General features: G+C 52.9%; 1 protein-coding gene across 1 annotated transcript in view; it reads left to right on the forward strand.

Annotated features, from left to right (window-relative positions):
- Positions 1-7,553: 7,553 nt before the first annotated feature.
- The window catches only part of CASZ1 (castor zinc finger 1), a 78,711-nt gene continuing 58,821 nt past the window's right edge, over positions 7,554-27,443 (forward strand). The window contains exon 1 of the mRNA XM_066564235.1: positions 7,554-7,584. Within this exon, the coding sequence (XP_066420332.1) occupies positions 7,554-7,584 (31 nt within the window). The remainder of the gene's footprint in view (positions 7,585-27,443) is intronic.

Here is a 27,443-nt window from a genome sequence, read left to right on the forward strand (position 1 = left end):
CAGGGTGGGATATTCCTCGGCAGGTGCTGTAGTGCCTGACTCAGGTGCAGGGACCAGGGCAGGCTCTGCTGAGGACTGTGGGTGATGTCGGCTGGGTGCTGGGGCTGAGTGAAGTGCAGACAGGCAGGATTGTAAAGGCAGCACGGGGTGACAGCTGATCGGAGCTGATGGTGTGGTTAGAAACCAGTGAGTGGGGAAGTCGGGGCAATGCCGATAAAGCAGGAGCTTGGCTGCACCGAGTGGGAAGGTGAGTCCGGTACAGGGCTCTGTTCAGGAGTGCTGCTTGGCTGGGCAGCCCCCAGGCAGGGCACACTTGCCTCCTGCCTGACACTGTTGTCCCCACGTGCTTCCCGGCTTGGAAGGTCCCTGGGTGGCTCCATTTCACTAGACTTTGTTTAGATTTTTCTCTGAGAGGAGCCAGAATATTTGTGGTTTCCACAAATGACTCCCCTCTCCTCTTCCCTCTCCCTGCCCTCTGGCCTGCATTGCTGCCTGTGCGTTTTTGTCCATGCAAATGCAGCACTGCTGAGGTGATGAGCTACGGTTTGTGTTGCGTCTGTGGGCTCAGGACACTATCAAGGTGCAGCACATCCTGGTGCATGGAGCCAAACACACCTGGGCTCCTTCCAGCCCTGTGACTAACCTGTCCAGCCACTTCTGGCGAGTCACTTCCCTCACTAGTGCCTCAGTTTCCCCATCCCTAGTGGGGTAATGATGCTGGCCTCCTTTGGGAAGCACATTAAGTTCTGCTTATAAAAAGGATTTAAGAGCTGGTAAGTCCATGGGCAGCTCTGTATGAGCCCCGGTGAGGAGCCCAGCTCTGCCAAAATCCTGGAGCCAAACGTGGTGTGTTCACAAAAACAGCCTACAACCTGCTCAAAATACCTATTTAATCAGGTAAATAATCTGCTCGTTTGTTTTAAAGAAAGAGGCTTATATCTGTGTTTACCCAACACGCCTCTCAGAACCTCCCTCGCATTCTTTGCTACTTAGAAAAATAAAGCCAAAAAAAATGAGGAAATTCACTGCAAAAGGGCCCCCTTCCCCCCGCCTCCCGTGGGCCCGGCGTTCAGGGGTAGAGCGCCGTGATCTTCCTGAGGGCAAGATGCGTCCGGGGTTGTGACACCCGCAGGTGGCGGCCACCAGTGCCCCGAGGGCTCCAGTCCTGCTCGGTGCGCGCTGCGCACCGCACGGCCGAGCCCGGACCCGCGTGGGACGGCGCTGCCGGGGCAAACCCGCCCGCGGCTCCTGCCGTGCCCGGTACCCAGGGCACCGCTGCCGCTCCTCTCCTCCGGCCCCGTACGCCCCCCTCCCTCCATCCCCTCGTGGTTTGCGGTCTGCTCCGCGCCGGCGGCTCCGTCCCCGCCGCCCCGGGGCTTCCGGAGGAGCCAGCGCCGCGGCCGCGGGGCGGGTGGCGGCGGCGGCCGGCAGCGATGGCTGCGGGGCACCGCGGCCAGGCTGGTCCCGGCGGGCGGCCCTGCGTGCGGGGCAGCCCCGCGCTCCTTGCCCGCCGTGCCGGGACCGCCGCGGGGTGCGCGAGGGCCGCGCTCCGGGTCCGCCCGAGGTAACCCCGCCGCCGCTGCCCCCCGGCCCGACCCGACCCGACCCGACCCGATCCAAGCCGTCCCGGCCCCACACCTGCCCCCGGCGCCGGGCCCGGCGAGGGGGCGGCTCCGCCGGCCGCCAGTCACCGCCCCCCGCGCGGCGCGCCCGCCCCCGGCCCCGCTGCCAAAGTGACTCGGGGAGGACCGGCACGGCAATGACATCAGTGCTTTAAACAACTTGTTATTCGGGAGCAATCAGCTGCAATTAGGTATTAATTAAGTATTATGAAAGTTGATTATTTAAGTGAATTCGGCTTTCGTCTCTCCGACTATGGTAAGTACAGCACAATTGTCCTTTTCCTGCCCCCAGCCCCCCGCCCGCCTCTCGGCGGAGCCCCCGGTCGGTGCGGCCGCCGGTGCCGGTGCCCCCGCGCCGGGCGGTGCGGAGCGCAGCGCTGTCCGCCGCGGCCGCCCCTCCGCAGCTGTGCCGCTCCGAGCCGCGGGGCCGGCGCTGCGGGCAGCGCAGTCTCTCCGGACGCGGGGCCGCCGCCGCACCGAAACTTTTGTTGGCCGGGTGCGCGGTGCAGGGCTGCGGGCCGGGCGGAGCGGGGCGCGGGGGCCGCACCAGGTGCGGCGCGGTGCGGTGCGGCGGGGGGCTCGCCGCCTCTTTCACTTTGCTTCTTTCACTTGTTTTACGGAAGTTGCTCCCGCGCCCGCCGCCGCTTCGGCCCCGCTCTCCCGGCCCCGCCGAGGTGAGCCGGGGGCTCTGGTCCCTCCGTCGGTCCTTCCCGGCAGCGCGGCCCCCGCGGGCCGGGGCAGCGGGGAGAGGAGCGGGCTGGCCGTGAGAGGATGCGGAGGGGAAGTTTATGGGGGTTTTGAAATGATTCTGCCTTTGTATTTGTTGTAAGTTGTGTGGGTTGTTTTCTCTTTCATATTTTCCCCCCTCCTGAGCTCTGGCGTGTCGGTGGTAAAGGTTGCTTGTCAGGTTCCTGTACTGCCTAAATGAAAAGGAATTTAATTTATTTGGGACAAGGCAGTGTCAGATGAAGAGGCTGCTTATTACATTTAATGAGTTGTTTTTTGGTTTTATTCAGCCTGGGCATATCTGGGATGGGTTTGTTTTTGTCCTTCCATGTGAGGTGTATGAGACCTCCCCCACCCCTTCACATCATGAAGGGAGGAGGAAAGGTGGCCAGGCTGGGGCAATGTTTTGGTTTTAGATTACAGGCCCTAGTACTGGGGTTGGGCGTGTATTTGATTGTAGCTTTTTGTGGCTTGTCCACTGGTTTTTGATCAGGTATCAGGATGGGGAGTAGGTTCCGGCCTGGTGCTGGGCTGGGCTGGACTGGGCTGGGGGCCCTGCTGGGTGTGATGATGGACAGGTCTCCATCAGGCTGGAGTGTGATTGCAGCCAGGAGCTTCGGGGCTCAAAGTGTTGGTGGGTTTTCCAATCCTTGGACCATCTGGATCAGAGTCTCATTTAGATTTGACAAAATGTGCAAATTCAGAGTTTGGTAGGAATCTGTCCCTTAGGTGATGTTACCTTTCTCTTTGGGACAAGGTCCCACCACCATGGCCCTGTACTGGCTAACACAACTACACCTGCTCCTCCAAAATGGTGTAAACCATTCTTTGCCATTTAAAAACCAAATGGCAGCAATGAGCCAAACAGGCCTGTGTTGGCAATGCGCCATGGTCCAGGTAATTACTGTTAGAGAGTGTGTGTGCTGTTTTTTTTTTTAATAAGGAGTAAGATGGTAATAAACTGGTTGATGATTGACTGGGCCTGAACTATGTACTCTGATATTGTGAGTGAGAGGATAATTTTGCCATCGTTTATTCCATTTATTTACTTATTTCTACCATTGATATCAGGAACCGAGTGGCTCCGGAGCCACTTCCACCTGTGAGCGAGACATGCCAGCTCTGCTTGGGTCCAGCCGTGGGCGTGCGGCTGCCACCCTTCTAGATCAAGAAGCTGGGATGCTGCGTGGGCAGCTCAGGAGTTAAGGATGTGGTGAAACTGCAGGAGGGCCGATGCTTCAAAGAGCAATGAGCAGTGATTTACCCCGCTCTCCATCTCGAGGAGCCGTGGCACTGCCCGCCAGGCCGGGCCGGGCCGGGCCGGGCCGGGGCGGCCCCGGCGGGCAGGGCCGTGCCCCGGCGCTGCAGCGCCCTCTGCCGGCGGAGCGCGGCCCCGGGGGCTCCCCCTCCCCAAAACAGGGACCCTCCCTCGCCGCACGAGCGCTGTGGGTGCTCGGCCTCGCCACGGCTGCGCCCAGGGAACACGTGGGGCTTTGGTCTCCGGTGTGGGAACCCGGGGCTGCAGTAAGCCATGGAAATGAGGATCGGGGAGATCTCTTCAAGTCAGCATTATGATCTGTGTGTGGGTGAACCCGTCTTGTCATGATCTTGGGGCAAAGACCTGCCCCATAATCACCACCTCTAACCCTTATCTACTTGGGCCAGCTTATCTCCCTCAGTCGCTGCCTCTTGAATTCTCTCCAAGCCCTGAGGCAGTGGCTCTCCAGAGGCAGTGCCCGAGGGCTGCTCGTACGAGCTGCCAGCTGGCAGAGGCAAGTCCAGAGGGGTTTCTTTCCCAGAGGGACTCAGTATGTGGGGTCTGACAGTCTGCTCTTGCTGAGGGCTTTCTCAGCTCAGTCAATCCATGCATGGACCTTCTAGGACCAGAAGTGTTAATAATGGTTAAGGGCTGAAAAGAATTTGTGGACTGAGTCCATCTGCGCAGGAATGTGGCAAGATGTTCCCTACATGTGACTTTCTGCGAGTCTGGTTTTAAATACCTTGACTGACTGGGTACTTGTCACTTCCTTTGGGACAGTGTTCCCCAGCCTAGTTATCCTAGTTATGAGATTACAGGAACTGACCTCAGAATGAGGACCAAAACACCTATGGTAAATGGGCGGGGGAATAGCCAATTTCCCACTCAAAGGGTCATTTGGTGTCTTTGTCAAATCACTGCTGTTGTTTGAAACACCCCGTGGATAGAAACACCTTCTTTGGGCTGGTGGCAACTTGTTTGGGTTTTTTTTTACCAGATTTTTTGGGAGACATTGGCTCAGTCAAGGTTGGTGTCATTCGTGAGCTCATGCTCTGCAAAAGGTTCCCAGGCAATTGGTTTGGGTGTTCATGTCCCTTTCCAGTAGTTCTATGAGATACTTGTTGGGTGGAAAGCATTCAAGGGCTTAAGCCTACCAAGTGAAGATTGTTCCTTGGGAGAAGGGTTTAGCAGGGCAGGGATTAACCTTCCCCAAATGGAACAAGCAGCACCCAGCTATAACTTGGAGAACATGCTTCAGAGCTGCTTGAAGTCCATAGAAGTGTTTCTACTGCTTTGGCACTATAGAGAGATAACTCACAAAAAGGCCAGAAGGTTGATCTCTGAGATGAACTCCTGTTTCCTCACCTGTGCTCTGTCTGCTGTATCTCATGAGTCCTTCTAAGCCAGGTCTGCCAGTGACAGAGTGGGGTCCACTCTGATGTGTGCAGGTACTGCACCATTCATGAGACACAGAGTCCCGGGGGGAGAGGCAACTTGTACTGAAACTGGCTCGAATGGTACAGATACCTCGACTGGAGGGGATCCCATAATTGATGTGTAGTTTCCATATCATCAGTTTCTCTTTCTGTTTTGCTAAATTGTTTATGCTTCTACCCGGAGTCCTCTTTCCTGCGATTGGATCTCAGGGCTTTGCCTACACAGCCTTTTCTGTCCCACTTTTTGCACTTGGCTGTCCTCCCAGCGAGAGCCTTTGTGGCCACTTTGACTCTCCCTCTGACATCAAATCATACCCCTGGGCTGCTGTGCAGCCTACAGTTTAGGCGCCCTCTGAAACGTTGGTTGAAAGTGTCTGGAAAGTAATGAAAAGTCCTGTAGTAGGTGAAGATAACTATTTCCTGTGCTGCATGTCCCACCTCCACCTGGGCTCCTTCCCTCCCTCCCAGGGTTTGAAGATGCAGCCCTTCCCAAGGTTTGGAGAGCTCAGGTGCCACCCAGGGCTCAGCTCCCAGAAGTGCTGACATTGCAGAGGCCGTGCTCGCCGATCCAGCTGAGGTTTGGGAGAACCAATGTCCTCGTCCTCAGCTGCACTTTGCAAAGCAAAGAGGGGGCAGAGGAGGCTTGGCTGGAAGCAGGGGAGGGGCAGAAGCTCCAGCCAAAAGTCCCACGCGGCACCGTCTCCTCCCCTCCGGTTCAGTGCGGACTGGATCAATTTGGACGTCTTCAGCAATAAAAAATGCCGATGTCGTCCTAATTCACTAGGCCCCGAGATGACAGCAAATTTACATTTTTTAATTAAACTAGCAGCCAGTTTTTATGAGAGGGGGCTGGGTTATGCAAATCAAATGGTTGTGTACGAAAGATTAGGAGAGTTTGGGAATAAATTCCACAAATGCTAATAAAAAAAAAGAGAGAAAATGAGAGGGGGGAGAGAGAGGGACATTGTTCCATTAGCCCCTTTTAGGCTGATTTCCCTAGGGAGAAAGCTATGGGGGGTGAGAGATGGAGGCAGCTTTCAGAGACAGGTAAAATCCATTTCGAGGATGGAGAGCCCCTTGCACCAGGACCTTGTTGCTCCCTGTTTTGTCTCCAAGGGCTCGCAGGGGAGAAGGAGGAAGAAATTGGTAACAAAAGAAACACTTGCTGGTTTCTAATCCCCATTCCTGCTTGACCAGTGATCCACAGGCTGGAACAGCAGCGGGGACTGGCTTGAGGATGTAGAAGGTGCACAGTGCTCAGGTGCTGGAGGGTGAGGGGCTGGGCCAGGTCATCGTGGTGCTGCAAGAGGTGGATGTGGCAGGGCGACAGGGCAGTCCCTGGATGGGCAAAGCCCAGGGGCTACGCAAAGCTTCTCTGGACAGGGCCCATCTTTGGGCTGACAGATGGTCACAGGGCAGGGCTACAGCTGGGATTGGTACCCTGGGGCTTCATCTCCTTTGTGCAGCTCTTGTGGGTGGGCTGCTGGTCCCTGGCAGGAGCTGCTGGTTGGAACAGGCAGGAGTGCTGATCACAGGTGAGGGTCTAGGCTGCTGTTCCATGTAAGCACAGGCTTTATCTGCAGAGCAGAGTGTGTTTTGGAGTGGGATGGTGATGCTTTTCCCTCACCCACACTGTGGAGCCCCTTGTTGCCCATCCATAGAGATCTCAGAGGCTGACTCCAGCTGTCAACACCTCTTTCCATGTGTTAACCTGGCACCAGTCTTCATCTCTCCCTCAAGGGACTTTCCATCTTTCTTCATGTGGTGATTCCAGAAAATAAAAGTTTGTCAAGTCCCTTCAGGAAGAAATAGTTACAGCGAACAAAAAACATGCGTTTCACTCACGTAAAATATGTTCTTGTAGAAGTTTCCCAAAGAATTCCAAGTTCTCGTTGCATTTAGGAGTTAGGTGTGGTGGCTAGGTACCAAAGCAATTGTTTGCTCTGCTGTGGAGAAACAAAACCAGAAAATTTCTGGAGGCTGGGAAACTGCTTAAAGCTTCCAGTCCTAAGGCAGTTTCATGCTTGGAATAAAAGCTGAACAACCCATGCAGGTTGGCAAGAGAAAGCAAAGGGTGGAGAACAGGAGATACAAGGGAAAAGGATGGGAAGACTAAGGTCACTGGGTGCATTTTATGACAATCCCCTGAGGATTTGGTGCCTCACTAGAGAGCTTTGCCACCCATTCCTGGTTTTGGGGTGTGAAGAGATGATTCACCAACATGCTCATGTTTTGCTTTGGAGAGGTGACATTTTAGCAGAGCCTCTCTTGTGAAATCAGTAAAAACACCAAGCTCTGGTGGCACATTTCTGGAGGTGTTCCCCACACCCTACACCTACATCCCTGTCACTCTGTCCTGAACATGCAGGTCTGCCCCAGACACTCACCCACCTCCACGCTCCCGGACACTCACGTGTTGGTGCTGTGCTGAACCTCATGTTCCCCAGGCTGCTCTCTCAAGGCACTGCCATGATGAACACTCTGGTTCTGTGCACTTGCATCATCGTTGCCATGAATGAATCCTTCTTGGCAGCAAGACAAGGTGAGGGTGGTGTCTGCCCTGTGTGTTGGGTGTCTCTGTGCTCCCCCCAGTCTGCAGTGGAGTCCCCCCCCGTTCTGCTGCTGGTGGCCTTGGCATCAGCTTGGTCCACAGCTTCAGACAGACAGCCGTACAGGGGCTTTTTGTAACACGAGTTTCTGAGCTGAACTAGGGCCAAGTTCAGCCTAAAACTAACAAAAAGCTCCAGAACAGGTCTGTGAGACATGGCAGAGTCTGAGGATTTGGTGTAGGATGAATAACTCCTAATCTATAAAGTGGGCATAATCATGGTGCCTTGTGCAGCCCAGAGCCAGGGCTGGGCGCTCGGGGATGGAGATAAGTGCTGAGGGCTGGCTGCACTCCATGGAGGGTGCGGGGTCGGGCACGAGTGCTCCTCCCTGCAGCTGGGGTGGGGTGCCTGGGCTGGGGGAGAGCTGAGCCCGCTCCCGGAGCTGCCTGGGAGCTCCTGAGCCTCCTGCCCCACTGGGTCCGGGCTGGTTTGTCACGGGGACCTCCCCAGGACCCGGGCTGGGAGCTGAAGAGCTCCAGCTGGGCTGCTCTCTTGGGGTGGTGCAGTGGTGTCAGCCCTGCTCCCAAAACTGGATGGGCCAGGGCTGAGCAGAGGAAGAATTAGGAGCTTTCAGCTTCCATACATGGGAAACTGTCAAAAGCCAGGTAGCAACACCAGCTTTTGTCTGGTATTTCCAGAAAAACCCGGCAGGACCTGGCATCCCAGGGCATAATTTATTATGGAAAAATAAAATAATAAAGTACCAATCCCTTTGAGGCCTGAGTCATAGAAGCATCTTCTCATTAAAGCAGCTCCACCTCTCTGCCTGGTGTTTGCCAGCTCCATGCCTGTATGAATCCACTCCCTGAGCTGCCTCGCCCAGGGCAGCCTTCCTCCTACTCCTCCTCCTCTTCCTGCTGCCTGTGCTTCCCCAGCACACCTCTCCTCCAGCACCCCTTCCCCTCTCTGGAGGAGCACGAGCAGTTCCACCTCTCAAGCCAGCTTCTCCCCAGGCTCCCCACCTTTGGACCAGGTGGATGTTTTATTGGTGTGTGTTGTAGACAAACATCTTCATCTTTTCACCCACCCACCTCCCACCCCTGTGCTATCAAGTTCTCTGGGCGTGCCCTGGCTCCCACATGCCCTTCTCCTGGCCATGTGTTGTGAAGGTGTGTGTGGTATCTTTCCATGGCTCCAAGCTCTCTTCCAAGTGGCCCTCTGCAAGCAGGGGAAGGAGAGGAAGCTGCTCCTGGAGTAATTACCATCTGCATGTCCCGAAGGCAGGCAGCAGATGTTAGCAGAGGAGGACTGGATTGGAAGAGGGTGAGGGAGCAGAGGCTGGGGAAAGGGAGTCTGATTTTGCTTCTTGATTGCATATGAATGTTTTTAACTGAAACTCAGTAGGACAAGAATCCCAGTTCTGCAAAGTTGATCCATGCACTTGGAAACTTTAGGGGAAAGCTCCTTTGCTCGCTCTTGCTGTGTTTTCTGTCACTCACTCTGCTTTTCTCAGCCTTTTTTATGCTGCACTATTTAACTTTTCTTACTAAATAGCTTTCCTTTATGTCCTTCTTCCTTTCCATATTCCCACAGACCTGTCACTCTTTGTCACTCTCCTGGACTTCCATTCTGTCTTTGATTCTGTCTTGCTTTCCCTTTCCTCCCCCCCCCTTCCATTGTCTTACTCTATTTTTCATTTTCCCATTTTTCTGTGGGCTGATATTCAGATGAGCAAACTTCTTCCAGTTAAAGGAGGTCATGAATATTAGGATTTTTCTATCAAACAATGAAATATGGCTCAAATTACTCTAAAGAATAGGGCCCTTTTCATAAACCACCTGCTGATTTTTTTTGAAAGAAAGCACAACCACTCGCCTGTATGCTCCAAGCAGTTGTCTCACATCTCTACCTCGCCAAGCTTTGCCGTTCCAATTTCTTCTGCTGAATTTGTTGCTCTTGGTGGAGTAAGTCTGCTCTTCCCAGACTGCCAGCACCCAATGAGTCTGGGTTTGGACAGGTTGGGACAGGATGGGGATTCTGGCAGGATCCTCACTACTTTAAATGTTGGTTTGTGATTGTGCTTTTTTGATTGCCGTGTGTGTGTTTTGGGGTTTTATTTTTGTTTTCGACAAATAACATTCTGGTCTGAAACTCATTTGGTCTGAAGCTCTCAGCTTGACTGAGAGATCTCCTTCAGATGTTAGCACCCATGCAAACACGAGGACCCCCTCCCCTCGTCCTTGTGCTGCTGGTGTGGAGCAGCCATCGCTCCCTGGCATGAGGAGGCTGTGGTGCAGGGCACCTGCTCAGGCCTGGCCACCGACCCAGCCGTGCTCATTTCCTCCTGCCTCTCATGGTCCTGTCCCTCTCCTCCCAGCCACAGCTTCAGAAAAGGACCTCTGAGCACAGTGGCCACAGCTGGCTCTGGGAAAGCCAGGTTTGTGCTGCAGGAGATCCTCCATTCCTTGTGGTCCTGGCCGTGCTTGACTGGATAGCGCCGTGCCTTTGCCAGGGCAGCACCAGAGCAGCTTGGCGGCTCAGCAGGGACAGGAGGGTGCTGGAGCTGTGCCCCAGGGACCCGGAGAGCAGCCTCTGTGCTCCCTTGGGAGCTGCCATGAGGCAGTCATGGGTAATGCCAGAGACAGAGACAACAGAGGACACCAGCTTGTCTCAGACTTACGTTTTGTTTTCGGTCCAGCCTATTTATACTCTTCTTAGTGGCTATTTTTTCCCCAGTTACACGAATGTGTCTTGTCCTCGCTGTCTTCCATCTTCCCTCAGCAAACCTTTCCATTTTCTGCGTGTCTTTGCTGGGAAGCTCACAGCCCCATTCCTCGTGGGCAGAGACCGCACTTCTCTGAGGAGGCACCTCTCACTGATGTGCTCGTTCCAGGAGCCTGCTCCAGCCCTTCCACCCTCTCCCACCTGCATTTCCCTGGACAGAAACTGCACACACAGCCTGGGCTGTGTGAGCACAGAGTTTGTTTTGCCAGGGTGACCTGTTTAATCATCTCATTTTCTGGTGGCCGTTTATTCCTCGTTTCCACGGTTACAGCCCCATTAAGAGGAGAAGCAATAAGGCAGCGAGTCAAACAGGTAATAAAAACATTAAAGCCATGTGCGCGCTGGGAGGGAGGAGGGCGAGCAGCACTCAGTGAGACGAGACGGGCCGTGCCAGGGAGACAGAAGGGTCACAGGAGCCCGTGCACAGTGCAGTGACACCAGCTCAGTGCCCAGCCTCTCCTACAGCATCCCACAGCATTCTGCCCTGCTCCGCTGGAGTGTGCTGACACCCGGGACAATGTCACTGCCACCCGTGCGCTGCTCTCCCCGTTGCTGCGCCGTAAGGCAGAGCTGCACGTGGACAAAACCACTCGAAATGAGAGTGTACTTTTTCTGGATTTTCTTTCAGGGCTCTGACTGTCTGAAAATTTGTAACTTTCTGTTTCTGTTTAGTTTAGGGCCCAAATACTTGTTCCTGTAACAGGAACATGGCCCTTGCGGAGGTACCTGGTGTGGGCTGTGGTGCTCCCCTGCAGAGCCATGGCTCTGCACAGTTCCTAAAGCAGGACTGACAATCCCAAGGTATTCACAGCCAGCTACCTGAGCCAGCACAACCTGGAGTACTGTGACTCTGGTTTGAGGCTTCCTAGGTGGAAATACCTGTTTATGGAAGGCCGTATTTCTGCAGCCTCCAGGAGAAGGTCAGATGCCATGGAAACAGGATAGCCAGGTCCCCAGCAGGCACTGCCAGCAGTGACTGTGGGCTGGGGAGTGGGTGGGAGCTCTCACCTGGGACAGTGGGGGATGCCTTTAGGCCATTGGTAGAAATCAGGGGAGAGCTGTGGGCAGCACCGCTGGGAATTGGGTCTCTCCTGCTAGGAGGAATCCCCAGATTTCTGGCTTTTAATTGTGGGCTCCTAAAAAGAAAGTAGCAAAATAAAGAAACCTAAAGCAGCAACTCTGGAGTGAGGAGAAGGCAGAGCCTTCAAGAGAAGGAAGAGAACTGTTTTCAGCTCACTTCCCACCAGGCAGTGGTCCTCAGGGAACCCCTCAGAGCTCTTGGAAGGTGGGAGCCTTTTGTTCCCATGTACTTGTTATCCCAAAACTGATTTGGCCAGCAAGGAGATGGTGGCCTCTCTTCCTTTGGGAAATTTTGGGCCAGATGAACTCTTGGGTATAAAACCATGACCTGAGTGGCAAAAACCAGCAAAGTTACTTTTCCCTATAATTTCTCAGCGGCCATGGAGGCCAAACAGCACTGGAGCTTAGATGATGAGATGTTGGGTTTGAGGTGGTCGGTCGCTGCCATGAGGGAGCAGGTGCCCACGGGCTGAGAGGATTCTGACCTGTTAATAAGGGTGAGTTTCTTTGTGGATGAAAAGAGGTTAAAAATAACAGTCCCACTCATATAGGTGGCACAGCACTGACAGCAAAACAGAAATATTCAGAAAAGCAAAGTACAAAGGAGAGCAAGAAAACAGTCACAGAACTTCAGTACCACTGCTTTACCTGCTAGCTCTCTCTGTTGAGTCTGCCCTGTCACAGCCCCCTTTTGCCCTGGTGGGATTTTTTTTTTTATTATTTATTTCTGACATTGTTTTGGGTTTTACAGTTTCTTTTCTGCAGACTTTATCAGAAAGCATATTTGTGGTGAGAGCCTGTGAAAGGACCTGGCTTGCTGAGTAAATGTTCAACGTGGAAATGAGCTGCATGACCTTGAGGAGGGGAGAGGGAGGAAAGCTGACAGAAATTCATAAAAAGCTGAAAAAGAAAAGAACAAGGAGAAGGGAGGGGAGAGGAAAAAAGATAAAAGGCCTGGCCAGACTGGAAGAAGTCACACAAGAGAGGAATAATGGCCTTTCTTGTTACAGCAGTGACTGGACCTGTCGTATTAGGCATCTTAAAGAGCCCGATTCTAAGTTGTGCTCAGCACTGACACTTTGAAAATAGGCCCATTTAAGGTGACTCAAGTTGGGCAACAAAAGTCAGTAGTCACTTTAGATCATCTTGGCCTGTGTTCAGAAGGGTGAATTTTATCCTTGGCGAAAGGCCAGTGGGAGGCCCTTGTGTGTTCTGTTCCCGTTCCCAGAATAGGACTTGGGGTGGCTCCTGGAGCTTGTGCCAGCCCTTTGGGGCAGGGGCAGAACCCACTCTGCTCTGTTTTGGGCTGAGCCCCCCCTGTGCAGAAGGCAGTGGTTGCTGGCTGGGCTCATGTGTCAATCCAGTTGTCTGTGGGCACAGAAACTGGGCTTGAACTTATTTGTGGAATTTTTGGGGAGCTGTGGGTGTCTGGAGAAGGATCTGGATGGAGCAACCTCTCTGTCCTCAGTGCAGGAGGCTTCCCAGCCATCCTTGGAGCTCCTCAAGAATGTGAGATTGAGATGGAGGCCCTTGCTTTAGAAAACTAATGAGGATGTCAATCAGGAAAGACCAACAAAACACTGTTGCAAGGAAGAAAGTTTGAGTGGAAACACCCTGCTGTAACTACCAGAGACCAAGGTGTGAGGTGCGAGCATGCTCTGGAGCTTGGCTTTCCAGAGCTGCCTGGTTTGGGCTTGATGGTTTTACTTCAGTCCCACATCTAGTCCTGGAGGACCTAAAGTGGATTTTAAAGTTGTGTTGTAGGGATTGGAGAGAGATTGAGCTCCAAGTTTCTGCAGTCTAGCACGTCCTCATTACCTGGATGACACCAGCTGCAGGAGGCCCCTCGGTGCTGCAGTCCTTGGCTCTGGTGCCATTTCCATGGAGGGGTCTGGGCACACAAGGACCTGGCACCCAGCAGTCAGGGGGGCTGGAGCAGAAAGCCTCGTGCTCTTCAGGGAACCCATGGCTTCTCTTACCTTTTCTGTTGTCTGAATGCATGAAAAAAGTGTAAATGCACTTAGGCTCCCCTTACCGCTCTTTCCGTTGTCATTTCTTTGACTCCCCAAATTCTCTTCATTTTCAAGGGGGGAAGTCTGACTTCAGTGGCATCATCACTTCAAACCACTGCACACTGACATTAGCAGTTCAGAGTGTGGGGCAAGGACTGTGCTGAAGCAGAGTCCTCATTTGTGTTGAAACAGGGCTGATCCCCATTCTTTGGTTACACCTGAATATCTGCACCAATGGTCTCATACACACATCTTTAAATTTTGGTTCATTTAGGTGGGGGGTCAATTTCTTTTCATAAGCCTGAAAATTGTAGAGTAAGATTTTCATCTTCACTGCTGGTATGGGAGAGCTCTGCTTTATGGAGGGGAGCATTTTTGATTTTTTTCCAGTTGGAAAGGAAAGAAATCAAACTTTTTCCAGTAGGGAAAAAGTCTTGTCGAGTGATGACCTCAAAATATTTTCTCTAGCAGTGCAGTGTGATGTCAGACAGACAGTATGTGGCTGGGTGGGAAGCACAGACAGCATGGGCACGAGTGCCTGACACAGGGGAAAACCATCAGTCCACAGCTTTGGGAGGAACTGGAGCAAAGTCACCAGCGCAGATGCCAGAGCAAGGAACTGTAACTGCACATTTAATGGCTTTGGATGTTTGCTTTTATGTGACAGTTGCTGCTCAAGCAATCAGATTGGAGAATTCTAGACTTGCACGGATTTCAGGGATTTTATTTGTATGTGTTCAGCACAGGACATGACTGGGATGGGAGCATAGGGGCTTTTCCAACAGGAGAAGGGCCCTGTACCCTGCTGCTCTGTGCCCCTGTGCACCTTGATTTTATGAGCTGAGCCTTCTCCTCTCACTCCTGTCTCTCACTCTTCCCTGAAGTCACTGTACCTCCAAACCCACCTCACTCACGTGCTCCCTCTGGTCCCAGCATCCTCCCACACTCCCCGGAGCATCCTCTCTCCTATTCTGCTCCCTGATGTGTTAAGCTGCCCCTGCAGAAGCCCTGCCCTGCGCCAAAAGCCCCATCTGGAAGTCAAACAACCATGCCCCGAGTGCTGGCCCTGCCCAGCCTCCCCTGCCCAGCCTGGGCTGCAGCTGAAACTGTCCCGTGAGAACTGCAAGGCAGAGGCATGTTTTCACAGTTTATTCTCCAAAAGGAGAGCCTGCAAGGGGTGAGGGGCAGACTCCTTGCAGTGAAGGTGTTAACAAATAGCAGGTGATTAAACATGACAAGCAGTGACATTTCTGTGTGGGGTTCTCAGTACCAGCAATGCCAAGAATGAAGCTATAAACCCTGACATTTTGTGTTATGCACTGAGGTTTTTAATAGACATCTTTCTCTCCCTCACCCCTGTTTGTTTCTTTTATTCCTCTATTCTCTTCTGTCCTCTTCTCCCTTTCCTCTCTCTTCCTGATCCTCACCCTGGCTCTGTCCCATCCCAAGTGCCCCCATCTCCATTTCCCACCCCTCCCTCCCCGCTCTTATCTTTGCTCTCTTGCTTCACCAGACTCATTTGTTCGATGTCCTTCACTTTAGCTTTTGTTTCTCTCTTCCTCCCTATTTTCTTGTTACACTTTTCCAAGATTTTTTGCTTTTCATGGCATCATTCACCCTTCCTTACTCTTCTCTTCCTCCTGCTAGCTGCGGTCTGTGCCATCTGCACACGCTCGCAGTCTCTCACACAGATGCACTCCCACACTTTATTGCACACACACTGGCACTTCCCGCACACTTCCCTGCTCCCCCCACGCTCCCGCTCTCTCCTGCTCCGTCTCTCACATACGCTCGCACTTGCTCTTTTCTTTCTGTGCTTCCCCTCTCCTGCTCTTCTTTGTCTTTGTTACTCCCTTCTGCTGTCATCCTCCCTCTGTCTGTTCTTTTCCACTCTCTCCCCTTCTCCCTCCCTTTCCTTTCTCTTTTTGGGGTCTGATGTAATACTCTAACCATGGGCAGCCAGGCCAGTTGCTTGTCAGGGAGCAGGTGTCCCACCCCTGAGTGATGTTTTTGTTAATAACATTTTTGCCCTGACTCAGAAGCCGTCATTTTGGAGATTGGTTGGTGGGTTTTTTTTAAGGACAGGAGCCTGAGGAGGCTGAGCTTTTGGGAACAGTTGCTGGGTTTGTACTAAAAGGACTGCAACAGTTGTTCTGCTGAGCAAGAAACGTTGGAACAACTGCAGATTCTCTTCCCACCCCCCCACCCCCCCCATCTATCCAAAGGGCATTTGGAGGTGACACCCAATGCACAGTCCCCATTGCAGCCAGCTCTAATTGGAGCTGACGAGCTGCCACTCGTTCTTGGCTTTGGAAATGGGGCACTTCTGCCACTGGAGGTGGCCCTACCCAGCCCTCTCTATTACAAAAAGCATTTCCTCCTCTTCTGCCTTCTCCTGGTGGTGCTATGGGCGTAAAGTTAGCGGAATGCCAGTGTGACCAGAGCAGTCAAGCACAGGGCTGTCCTCCAGCAGGTCACCTGGTCTCCAGAGCTCAGCAGGTATGGCCCAGCTACGTGACCTGGACATAAGAAAGGGGTCCCCAGGCAGAGAAGGATAAAAGGGTCAGCGGCGGTCAGCGGCTCCCTGGTCCATGACCTGCCTGGCTCACTGTGTCTTACCAGGCTGTGATCCCTTTCATGCAGAGGCTGAGGCAGGGCATGGTGCTTCCCTGGGTGGAAATGGTGTGGGCAGGCCCGCCGGAGCCCGGGGACTCGAGGCACCTCCCGAGGCTCTTTGAGCAGCACGACTATTCCTTCTCACACGGCTGCAGAATGCCTGCCTCTCCCCAGGTCCCTGGGGAAGATCCGTAGGGAGCTCCTGGAGAATTACCACGCACAGGGTCTGTGCTGTGCATTAGGAATGTACTGGCCCATCTCTACAGCTGGCACCTCTGCGCTGAGAGCACCAGGGTGGGCGAGAGGCTCCCCTGGGTGGACAGAGAGGACAGAGGCAGGGGCAGCTCCTATGGCAGGAGGTTCCCAGGTCCCCAGTGTAAGTGGCTTAGCAGGTATTTGAAATGAGTTCAAATGAAACTGCAGTTTCAGTCCCAGTATTTCCTCTTCCTTGACTCTGCACTCCTTCTAAAAATCAAAATACTTCCCCATAAGGAACCGCCTTCCCATAAAAGGGCCTCTCCCTCCCTGTCTGCCCAGGTCTTATTGATCAAGCACCACAGACGGTGGCTGCAGCTTCAGTTGCCAAGTAGGGCAGATCAATAGAGACTCGATAGGATGGGATTTTTGGCAGCTGGAGCATATATTTGTTCCTCCTTCCGTCCCACCATCCCTCTGGGAAATGGCCGGTGTCACAGTGGAAGCAGGTGGAGCAAAGCTCCGTCCTCCCGCTTGCTGCTCACCTTGTCATCTGTCCTCTGTGCTGCTGCCTGGGACCAGGCTCTGCAGGAGCATCTGTGGGGCTGCAGAGAATGGGGGGCACGTGTGGAGACAGAGTAGTCCCACCCTGTGCTGGCTCCCTCAGCCCCTCTCTGCTGCTTACCTTTTACAATGGCCAAGTTCACTCTTTCGTGTACTGGGGCAATCCTGCAGGTCAGTCCAGGCTCCCCAAAAGCAGTACTTGGCCTTTATTGTTTTCCCAGTCTCTATTCAACTAGTGTTTCTTCCTGCCTGGATCCAAAGTAATTTCCCTGTGCCCCTCCCTGCTGTTGTCATCTTCAGTGCTGTTGTCATCTTCCCAGAGATGGGGAGAGCAAGGCACGGTGATGGGAAGTGACTTCCTGAAGGCCAGAGGGACTTGGTGCTGGAGCTGGGGTTGGGGTCCCTGTTTCTGGCTGTCCTTCAGCAGCACTCAGCCCCATGGCCATGGGCCTGGGACAGCGCTTCCCCACCCAGAGCCTTCCCAGGCTGCCCTGGCCGTGTGGGACCAAGAGCTGTGGGCTGGTCTCCAGCATCAGCTGGGGGAATGAGACACAGAGGGGAGCACTGGGCAGGAGAGGGATGCTGTGTGCAGACTTGTCTTTCTCCATCCTCTCTGAAGAGCAGTTAGCTCTGCCATAAGATGTCCTTAACCCTTGCCAGCCCTCCTGGCTGCCCAGCCTCTGGCAGGTGCTGAGCGCCGCGCACAGAGAAGTTAATGAAATGAGTATTTTGGGGAGGGGGGGAGGCAGGCTCTGTACTGCACCCTGGGGCCCTGGGTTTATTAATGGTGACCTGCCATTAAAGACTAAAGTGCTAACCTGGTCATATTTAGCAGCTTTCAGTGGTATCCCAGTGGTCTCTGCCTGCAATATCAACTCCTGCTTTCCCCCGCAGCCCCGGCTCAGCAGGAGCTGACTCCAGAGTTTCTCTGCTACAATGAGTCTGGTGGGCAGCACTAAGCAGTCTCTGTGCTGCTGCTGCCAGACAGATTTCCACCTCCTCCTGCTGCTTCACACAGCTTCCCCCTCTTACTGCCAGGTCTTGCCAGGCTGCGCTTGGAAAAGAGGACCAAGTCCTGGCATCTTCATGATTTCCTTTACACAGACAGAGCCTGGGGGTCACTAGGAGAGGGAGATGTGCCAGCATGAAGCTCAGAGGGTTTGGCCATGAAGAAGAGGCACACTCCGGCTCTGCAAAGCATTTCCACAGAGCTCTCTGAGAAGGCACTGGCAAATCATCCCTCTGAGGTGGCAGGCTGGGAAGCGAGGCAGCAGCTCTGCCAGACCTGATTAAAACAGGACTCAAGGCTAACAGCTCCAGGTCAGAGCAGGAGGGCTGCTCCCACTGCTGCTGTCCCTCTTGCTCCAATCTAAGAGGGATGTGGAAAACCCAAGCTTGGGGGGATGTCCCCTAGGGGATATCAGCAGTTGGATATTGCAGTGACAGGCACTTTAGAAAGATGCTGGGAGCTGCTGCTGCTGCTGCTGGTCCAGGCAGGGATCAGTGTTAGCAGAAGAAAAAAAAAGCCCCAGAGTTTCCTTGAAGCTAATTCTGCTCTTGATGCTTCCCCAGAAGCAAGATCCTGCTGTGCTCTGTGTGCCAACTGAGATTATTGCTTTCCCTGATCACTTCTTCCTGGATTAAAACCTCAGCACAGAGTATTTTGCAGTGTGTTATTCCAGGATACCCCCTAGAAGCTCAACATGGTGCAGACTCTGGCAGAGATGCCAGGGAATCATGAGGCATCTCCAGCTCAGGCTGCTCAGATCAGGAGGTGGAGGTGCCCCTGCCCCTGGCGCTGCTGTTTGGCCCGAGGTGAGGGCACAAAGTGCAAGGCTGTGGGGATTTTCCTCTGTGCAGAGAGCCCCGCGAGCCGCAGATCCCGTGCCCTCGCAGCCCTGCCCTTCCTGTGGGCATGTTTGTCAGTGTGGGCTGCAGAGCCAGCGAGGGCAGGGGCCCTGTTCCAGCCGAGCCTCCCAGCAGGACGAGTGCCGCTTTGGCAGCCAGGCTGGGGGCAACCCTCGCTCTCTCCTCTGGCTCCGTGCCCCAGCTGATCTGCAGCCAGGTTTCGCTGTAATCCCTACATCCTGTTGCAGGTCCTTAATCAGCTGGAGGCAGCCTGGGAAAAAAACCCCAAAACCCAAACCCCAAACTGTTGTGGTGAAAGCTCCCCACTGCCAGGTGGTGGGGAGGGGTGGGCAGCAGCCTTCCCAGGCACCAGGTGGGGGACGGGAAGGGTTGGCAGAGATTACAGTTTCCTTGGTAGGGATGGAAGCAGAGAATAGGGTGTTTGTTCCTGCTGGGGGTCTCTGCAGGACCCACTCATGCCGTTCCCCTGCAGAGTGGATGGGTCTGGGTTTGAGGCATGGGCTGCTCCTGTTCTCCCACTACCAGCTCAGCTTTGGACACTGCCCCTTCAGTCCTCACTGGGCAGGCTTGGAAACTCTCTGGGTTGTTGTTGAGTTGGTTTTTTTCCCGTTTAATGCATAGAATAACACTGATGGGTCTGAACAGCTCCAGCCAGGCGACGAGGGGAAAGAATAACAAGCTCCTGAATGTCAGGCAAAATTATGGGCCATTGCTATTTAGGGTGAGTCTGGTGGATTTAGGGCCTCTCTGTTCTATTGTCCTGGCTGCTCTGAGCATTGGAGCAGGCGAGACACAAGTCGGGAATTTTATTGCAGAGCATGTTCAGGGGAAGGCTGGTTCTGAGCGCTTCCGGAGTGAGCAGCAGCAGTGGGGGAGAGGGGACCATTTCTGCTGGAAAGTTGGTGAGATGTGATACCAGAGGCTGGAAGTCCTGGAGACGTGGTTATCCAGCAGAGAATAGAGCCCCTTTGCATGCTGGTTTCTGTCAGGATCCAGCTCCAGATGTTCATCACACTCCCCAGGTCTGTGTATGGTTGGTCTCCATCCATCAGACCTGGGCTGGCTGTCCAGCTGCTGTGTCCCTTGGCAGACCCTGCTGGTCCCCACTGCATCTCAGGGGCACATGGCTCCTTGTCTTCTCTTGTGAAGCATTCAGGAATGTAGTTCATATGAGAAGCAGTGCCTATGTGTGTGTGTTCAGTGGGGATTAGGGGTTTTGGTGTCATCTCTTGGATTGCTTATTGCTGGCACTGGTGATGTAACCAGGGCTGGCACTGCACTCGCATTGCCAGGTGTTGGGGGAAGGCCCCAGCTGAACAGAATAAGCATAGAATGACACAGAAAGGCTGAAGAAAGGTGTTACAGAGTGTGATAGAAGTGGATTTTCCATGGGAAAGTGATGTCTTTACAAGTGCTGAACAGGGTGTACCCTAAGCTTCCAGATTTTGGCAAATACATTCTGTCCCATGCCAGGATGGGGAGGAGTGGCAGAGAGCAAGAAAGCCATTCAAGCCTGGCTGTCTGCATAGGTGTGAGGCTCAGCAGGGTGAATTCTTTGCTTCTTTGGGGCTCTTTTTATTTGACCGGATTAAAAAGCCTATTTGAGTTTCTTAAACCATTTAATCTAAAATCCCCAGGTAGATGCGCCATTGGATTCAGTTTTAAGCTTATAAACAAAATAGGTCTGTGTTTGTCTCTTCTTCATTTTGTTTTAAAGAAGAAGGGTTTGACCTGTCCTCCCTGGAGCTGGGTGGGAGTTGAGCTTCTGGTGCCTGTGAATCCCTGTGAGCTTTCTGAAGGGTGGGAGAGAGCAGAGGCTGGGGTGCTGGTGTGACCTCCCTGCAGCTCCAGGGACAGGGACATGTGGCCTGGGCAGGTGCTGGGAGGAGGGACCAGGTTGGGCTCCACTGGCTGCTCCCCAGGGCTCAGTACCTGCACAGACGACTGAGGGTAGGTAAAATTCCAGTAGAAGCATTGCTCTGCAGATAGTTTGGGTGTGTGGAAAAGGAGAAGATCATAGGAGATGGGAGAAAGTGTGAGGAAAGCATGGAATGGTCTGGATAATTCCAGCTCCTTTTGAGAGGAAGCTGGTTCTTCTCTGCTCCCAGAATGTCCAGCTCCCTCCAGGGTTTCCTCCTGCATCCATCCTCTCCACACAGTCTCCTCTTGTCTCCTCTACAGTGCCACGTGGCTTATTGCTGCCACTCCCTGTGCTTCAGAGGAGGTTCCATTGTCCCCAAAATGGGACAGTTCAGGATTTGTTCTCAGGAGAGAGGTGCTGCTGATGCCTGTGGCAGCTGCAGGAATCTCACAGGTCTGTGGCCTACAGTGCCAGATACTCCGAAGGAAGGTACCAAACCCACAGCAGCTGGGTGTAAGATGATCTGCCCCTGTGTCCCCTCAAAGTGCTTTCCATGTGTCCACAGAGTCACTGATGCCTGCACATATGTGGGGTGACGGTGGCACTGCTCGAACCAACTGTAGGATCTCTTCCAGATCCTGTCCCCAGGGCTGGGAGCACAGCAGAAGCCCTGGGCCATCCAGCTCCCTCGTGCAGCCATGGAAAAGCTCGTTCCAGCACGGCCACAGAAGGGCCAGGAGGGCAGGCTGTCCTCACCTCTTGTGGTCTTTGCTGTGAGAGAGGCCTCCTGTGAGCAGGGCTCTCAAGGAGATGCTCTGTGTAAGGGGAAGGTGGGAGCAAGACTGTATCCTTCCTGCCTTCCTTCTCCCAAGGAGCTGGAGACAGACAGAGGGACAGGCATCTGTCCGATGGCAGCCAGAATAGGAGGGAGCCCTGTTGGCTTTGCCCAGGGAGCCTCTTTCTATATGGAAATGAAGAATTTAGGCTAATGGAGCTCAACCATCTCTAATTTTGCGATGGCAGGAGGATTTTGATTGAAAGTAATTAAGCAAGCTAGCTGTAAAATTAATTAAAGCAAAAGGGGGGGATTTTTTTATTGGATTGGATAGCGATATAGCGGCTGTCAAATGGGGGACGGATGGGGGTGACCTGAATTCTCTGCCCTCCCTCCTCCCACTCGGGACGTTTATGTCACTTTAATCTCCTTACAGCGGCTGGTGTGCATTTGTTTGAAATAATCAAGGAAATATGGTCAGAAATTGTCAGCTTTCAGATCTAATTTACCTGACAGCCCTGCGCAGACCAGTAAGCCTCTGTGTGCGTGTGCGTGTGTGTGTGTGTGTGGTGCATGCGACTGTGTGGTCATGGAGGACTCCTTGTCTCCCCTCTCCCCTGTTTTTGTTCATTCTATCTTCTCTTGATTCGTAGCAAAAAATACTTCTGACATATCTGGGGCCACTCAGCACCTTGCAGGAAAAAGAAATAAGTTTGACAATTTTCCTGCGGTCCCTTCTCCACCCCCACCTTCCCATCACTATCTCCTCCCAACCTGCTGCCTCATCCTTGCACCATAACCAGCTTTAGGGTTTAGGCAATATAGGATTAGGGGAGGTGGCTGTAATTCTTTATTCCAGATGGCTGGCAACTGCTAAACCCACTGTCACAAGCACCGAGTTATAAAAATACTTAAATTAGGCCCTTTGTTTCAGCCCCTGTCCCTGCCAAGCAGCTATCCTGGTGTCCTGCCGGGAGCTCAGCTTGCACAGAACAGGTGGGGGACTCTGAGTCCAGACTGTAATGATGATGCTGGGGAGAGGCTTCTCTGGACTCACACCTACCTGGATTCCCTTGCTCAGCTCCATCTGCTGCTTTTTTGCCTTTAGCTCTTAAAGAGAGATCTGCACCAAGGAGGCGCTGGGCTTGAGTTGGTGTGTGCTCACTTAGCAGGCGAACATCCCAGTCCAGGGACGTACAAAGGCTGCAATTCCTACCCATCTGACTGGGTGGGTGGGGGTGTGCACATTCCTGACAGAAATCCAGGCTTCCCCCTGGACCTAACCCTGCAGGAACCTGGTGACCTGAGCTCACTGTACTGAATCTGAGGAAGGAGGGCGACTACTGCAGGACTGGTGTTTCCTCCGAGCTGCCCTGGTGCCTCACATCTGTCTTGCTAGGTTGGCTCTTAGGGCTATTATTTACTATTTATTATTATTCATCAAGCACCAAGAGAATTTGGGCTTTTGTTTGTTTTGTTTGGGTCTCCATATAGAGGCCTTTGCTGAGGCAGACTCCAGTGCCAAGACCTCTGGCACTTTTACAATTACCGCCCGTGATCCTACTGTATTGTTTATGTAATGACTCTCAGTCCCGAAGGATTCTGCAGCCTTTCTTAGGCCAGAGCACCCAGCACCTGGCAGGGAGAGTGCAGGGCAAGTGCTGGACCCTGGTGCCAAGGAAAATCTCTGGGCTTTATGTCGCAGGGAATCATTAATATGTAGAGGGCTCAGGCTGGACCTGCTGTGGGGATCCACATGCAGGGGAGTTGATTAAGCTGCTTCAGAAGGAGCAGATGATTCATCCCTGCCCAGTGGTCACAGGGTCTCTTAGTAGCTCAGACCTGATGTTCTGGCTGTTGGGTGTCTGCAGCCCACCAGTCTGTCTCTCATGCAAGGAGCTCAGTTGACTGGTCCTTGTGGGCCAGCTGATGTGACCAGTCCCTGAGCATCCCAGAGCACCTCAAACCACGTCAGTATGGGAATTGAAACTTCTAGTTGTTAAGCAGGTGTGTGGAGGGCTCCACACCAGCTCTGTAACCTGCAGGACGTGGGTAGGGCTGGTGATGACCAGCTGCATGGGGCTGTGCTGAGGTGGGTGATGAGCTCATCACCATGATTCTTGGGTTTAATTCCAGCTTTGCCACTGATTTGCTTTGTGTCTGTAGCCATGTGAATGCATAGCTTTGTGCCAGTGCTTCCTCATCAGTATAATGGGTATAATTAGGCTTCCCTGATTGACGATGGCGCTGAACACTGAATGTGCTGGCAGACTGTTTGCTTTTGTTTAAAAGTCCCTTCCAAAAAAAAAAAGAGGTAAGACCAGATTTTAGGGTGCCTGGTTCCCATACCATATTGCAGATATATGTGGTTTAAGGTCTCTGACAATACCCAACCCTTTCCTTGTGGGACAGGTGTGCTCTGAAGAGTTGGCTTCCCCTAAACCTAACAGGACAGAGTTAGGTTAAGACTAAGTGCTTCTAAGTACTGTCTCCTCTGTATTCAGCAAAATGCAGAATGTGGCACTGCTGATCTTCTGTGTTAATTACAAATACAACAGAATGTAACGTGAAGAATAGTCTAAATAATTTCATGGCCTGTTAACCAAAAGAGAGCTTAAGTTCTGGGACATGGACCAGGCTACCACTGATAATGGTATCTGAATTCAGTGGTGTCTGGAGGAAGGGTCATACCATGCTGGCTGCTCTGATTTCCCACTGTAGATTGCAAGACCAGATGATTAAGAGTGCATTAGATAATCTTCTAACATAACATTCCCTACAGGCAGTTACTGGCATTGCTGTAGAGACATCCTGAACGCCGTGTTGGAAAAGGAAGTGCACAGGACAGTCTTTCTGCATTGTGAACATGTTTGAGACCCCCATGCAAAGCTGTGCTCTGTTCTGACTCCAAGTCTCCTCAGACATGGCCGAGGAAAATGCATGTGAGTGCTGACCTGGGGGCACCTTCTGTTGTTCTATTTGCACCTGCTTGTACTTGTTCAACACCTCTCCCCTCTCAAGCACTGCCACTGTCACTGCAAATGAGTCTGGAGACCCTGACTCCAGCACAGCCAGGAGTTGAGGAACATCCCACAGTTGGGTGAATGGGATGAAAAGTTCAGATTTGGGTGGCATTTCTTTTTCTCTCAGTTTAATGTAAGTGGCAGTGGAAAGGCATAAGTTCCCTTCTGTCACTGATGTGGTGTAAGCTGGGAAATGATTCTCCTGAGCCAAGCAGAGTGACATGAGCATAAGATCAGTCAGAGAAGGATCAAGCCCAGCGAGTTGGGAAGAGCTGAGGCACTGGGCTGAGTGTCTGGAGGTGAGCTGCCCATGCTCAGTGGGTGGGGAGGAGATTCCCCCAGAATGGGACTGGCAGCTCAGCTAACGTTAGTTCAGAGAGTGGGAATGTGCAGAGAGGCCTCAGGAGTGAGTCAGGAAGACAGACACCTGTACCTGCCTTTCCTGTGAACTGCTGACCCTCACACAGCATCCTGCTCCAGTGCTGAATCCTGGCTGCTGTTTGTGTGTATCCAGCTGGCTTGGGGCAGCAAAAAGAAGAAAGAAACAGAGCCAGCAGCTCAGCTGATCAGGGGTTTCAGTCAGAAACCTGATTTGCAGTGGATTCAGGGGCTTACTTTGGAAAACTGTCTCTAGGGCAAGTCTGAGCAAGCCAGTGGCACCTAATTTCCCAGGGAGATAGAAAAGACACAGAGAAAAAAAAGATGTTGCAATAGAAGTTTGGGGGAAGAGGACAGTAGTGTTGCTGGCCAAACAAGGCTGCGAATGAAGATGTATCTGCCCCATCCCATTTACCTCCCTGGCAGTGGGACCCCAGGACCTCAGGAGGATTCAGGAAGGCTTCTGTGAAGGCATCCTGAGCAGGGAAGGTGGTGCTGAATGGGACAAGGCAGCAAGGGAGACATGGAGAGCTGTGTGTCACTCAGCTCAGCTACTGGGGCCCAGTTAAAACACAGGTATAAAGTAAAAGTGCACCAGTGTGCCTTCAGCTCAGCCTCTCCTTTCCCCCTTGCTTCCACCTCACATTCTCCCTGGAGCTCCAGGCAACTTTATCAATTTACACCCAAATGCAGTAGAATCACCAAGGTTGACAGGGTTTTGGTTTCATTAAATCTGGACCTTAACATGCCAGCCCTCCACCCTGGCACATGTTTGCAGGGCTGTCATGGCTGATGCAGGCTTCCTCATGGCTTAATCAACCAGCACCTCGGAAGCCTGGGCTGAATTCACAACATCATAGAATTGTTTAGGTCGGAAAAGACCTTTTAAGGTCATCAGATCCAACCATTAACCTGGCACTGCCAAGCCCACCTCACGGTGCAGTTACCCTCCAAGAGGGGTGAGTGGCCACGCTGGGTCCCGGTGTCCTCACGTGGGTGACTTGTACTGGTGCCAAACTGGGATTTCTGGGGACATCTCCTGGGGTTTCCTCCTCCTGCACCCCAGCAGAGGGGAGGGAGGCTCTGGGCTGGTGGAGCAGCTGGTGTTGGATGTCCCCATGTGTGTCCTCGTGGCAGCAGGGCAGTGCCCAGGTCGGGTCAGATCCGCTGCTTCCCAGACAGACCAGGAGCCAAGTCCTAGATTTGGGAGAGGCTCAAGGCAGCAGTCCCTGAGTTCCCTCTGCACAGAAGATACACCCTCATGGAGCTGTCTTTTTATTTGCAAACTGAGCAGTTGTACTGGAAGAGATTTAGCAAACATGGGACTGCACAATGCTGTGTGTACTGAGTCACACATCAGGGCTGGAGCCAGCTAGCACTGTGAGCTACTGAGGCAAACATTTGAGAATAGCTACAATAGGCACCAAAAATATCTTCAGATGAGATCTTTCTGAGTTGCTGCACATTGGGTAACAGGGAGGGCTGACAACCTAAGCTTAAACTCTACCCACATGCTCTAGAGCTCATCCTGGGCAAGCCAAGCTACTGGAAATGGGAACAAAACAGAGAAAAAACAGGTTTTCTCCTGTAAAGGGAGCTCTGATTAGCCAGCTTCCCATGGGTTGGGAAGGTTCTGGCTCTGGCAAGGCTCTAGGGATTGCCTCTTTGATCCTGGCTCTGGCTGCCTTTCAGGAGGGAATGACTGACCCCAGAACTTACACCATGCTGTTGGATCTGCAGCTCACACCTGCACAGGGCCAGGGCAGGATCAGTCCCTACAAGACATCATCTGTCTGTTTTTAAAGTTCCCAGGCAAGGGGCTTGGTCATGGAGTCTCCCGTAAAGAGTCTCCCTATTGCAAGATTTTTCTCAGGGGTTTGCTCTGTGGTTGCTCTTCCCTCTCTACTACTCTTTTAACATTAAGGAGCCGCTTCCCCAAAACCCAGCTCTGGCTTCTGAGACATGATTCCCCAAGGGCAGATTTTTGGGGGCTTGTGTGGACCATGTCAGCAGAATGGGAGAACAGGCAGTGGGGGTTCCTGATGCTGTCTGATGTGCACACGGAGGGCAGGGCTGGTGGTGGGTGCTGACTGTGATCAGCCTCCTGCCAGGGGACCCTTGGGCATCCTTTCCCCAGTGCCCCAAAGCCTTTCCTTCATCCTTCTGCTCTCTGCACCTCGTGCTGGGGCTGGGATTGTGCCCTGGCCTTGCTGCAGCCCCTTCCTGCCTTCCAGCACACCATCTCTCTCTCCCACTGGTTTTGCAGCCGTTTTTTCTGCCAGCGCAGGGCACTGAAAAGTGCTGGCACTGCCAAAAACCCTGTGTGCACTACGACTCCCCAAACATCCCTTTATTTTTATTGTTCTGTTAATTACTGTTTAAACTTTAATAAGTCACTTCGTCAGGAGGGGGGACCTGCAGTGAGGTTTCTGTGCAAACACTGGGCCCGGCAGTGACTCTAGTGTAACATAACCCTTTATACAATGTGGGAATGTTTAGACTGTAACAGAAACTTGTTATTTTAATGACAGTTAAAGGGGAAAAAAAAAGAAAGGAGCGAATGAAAAAGGGAAGCAAGTTTGTTGGGGAAATGGCTCATCTCAATCTCTCTGTCTGGCCTCTTTTCTCTTGGCTTTAATGATATCTGGATAAGGAGGCTTTATGGCTTCGGTTGAGGCAAGTCTTGTTCCCAGAG

Source organism: Molothrus aeneus, chromosome 21 (genome assembly GCF_037042795.1).
Source record: "Molothrus aeneus isolate 106 chromosome 21, BPBGC_Maene_1.0, whole genome shotgun sequence".
NCBI lineage: Eukaryota > Metazoa > Chordata > Aves > Passeriformes > Icteridae > Molothrus > Molothrus aeneus.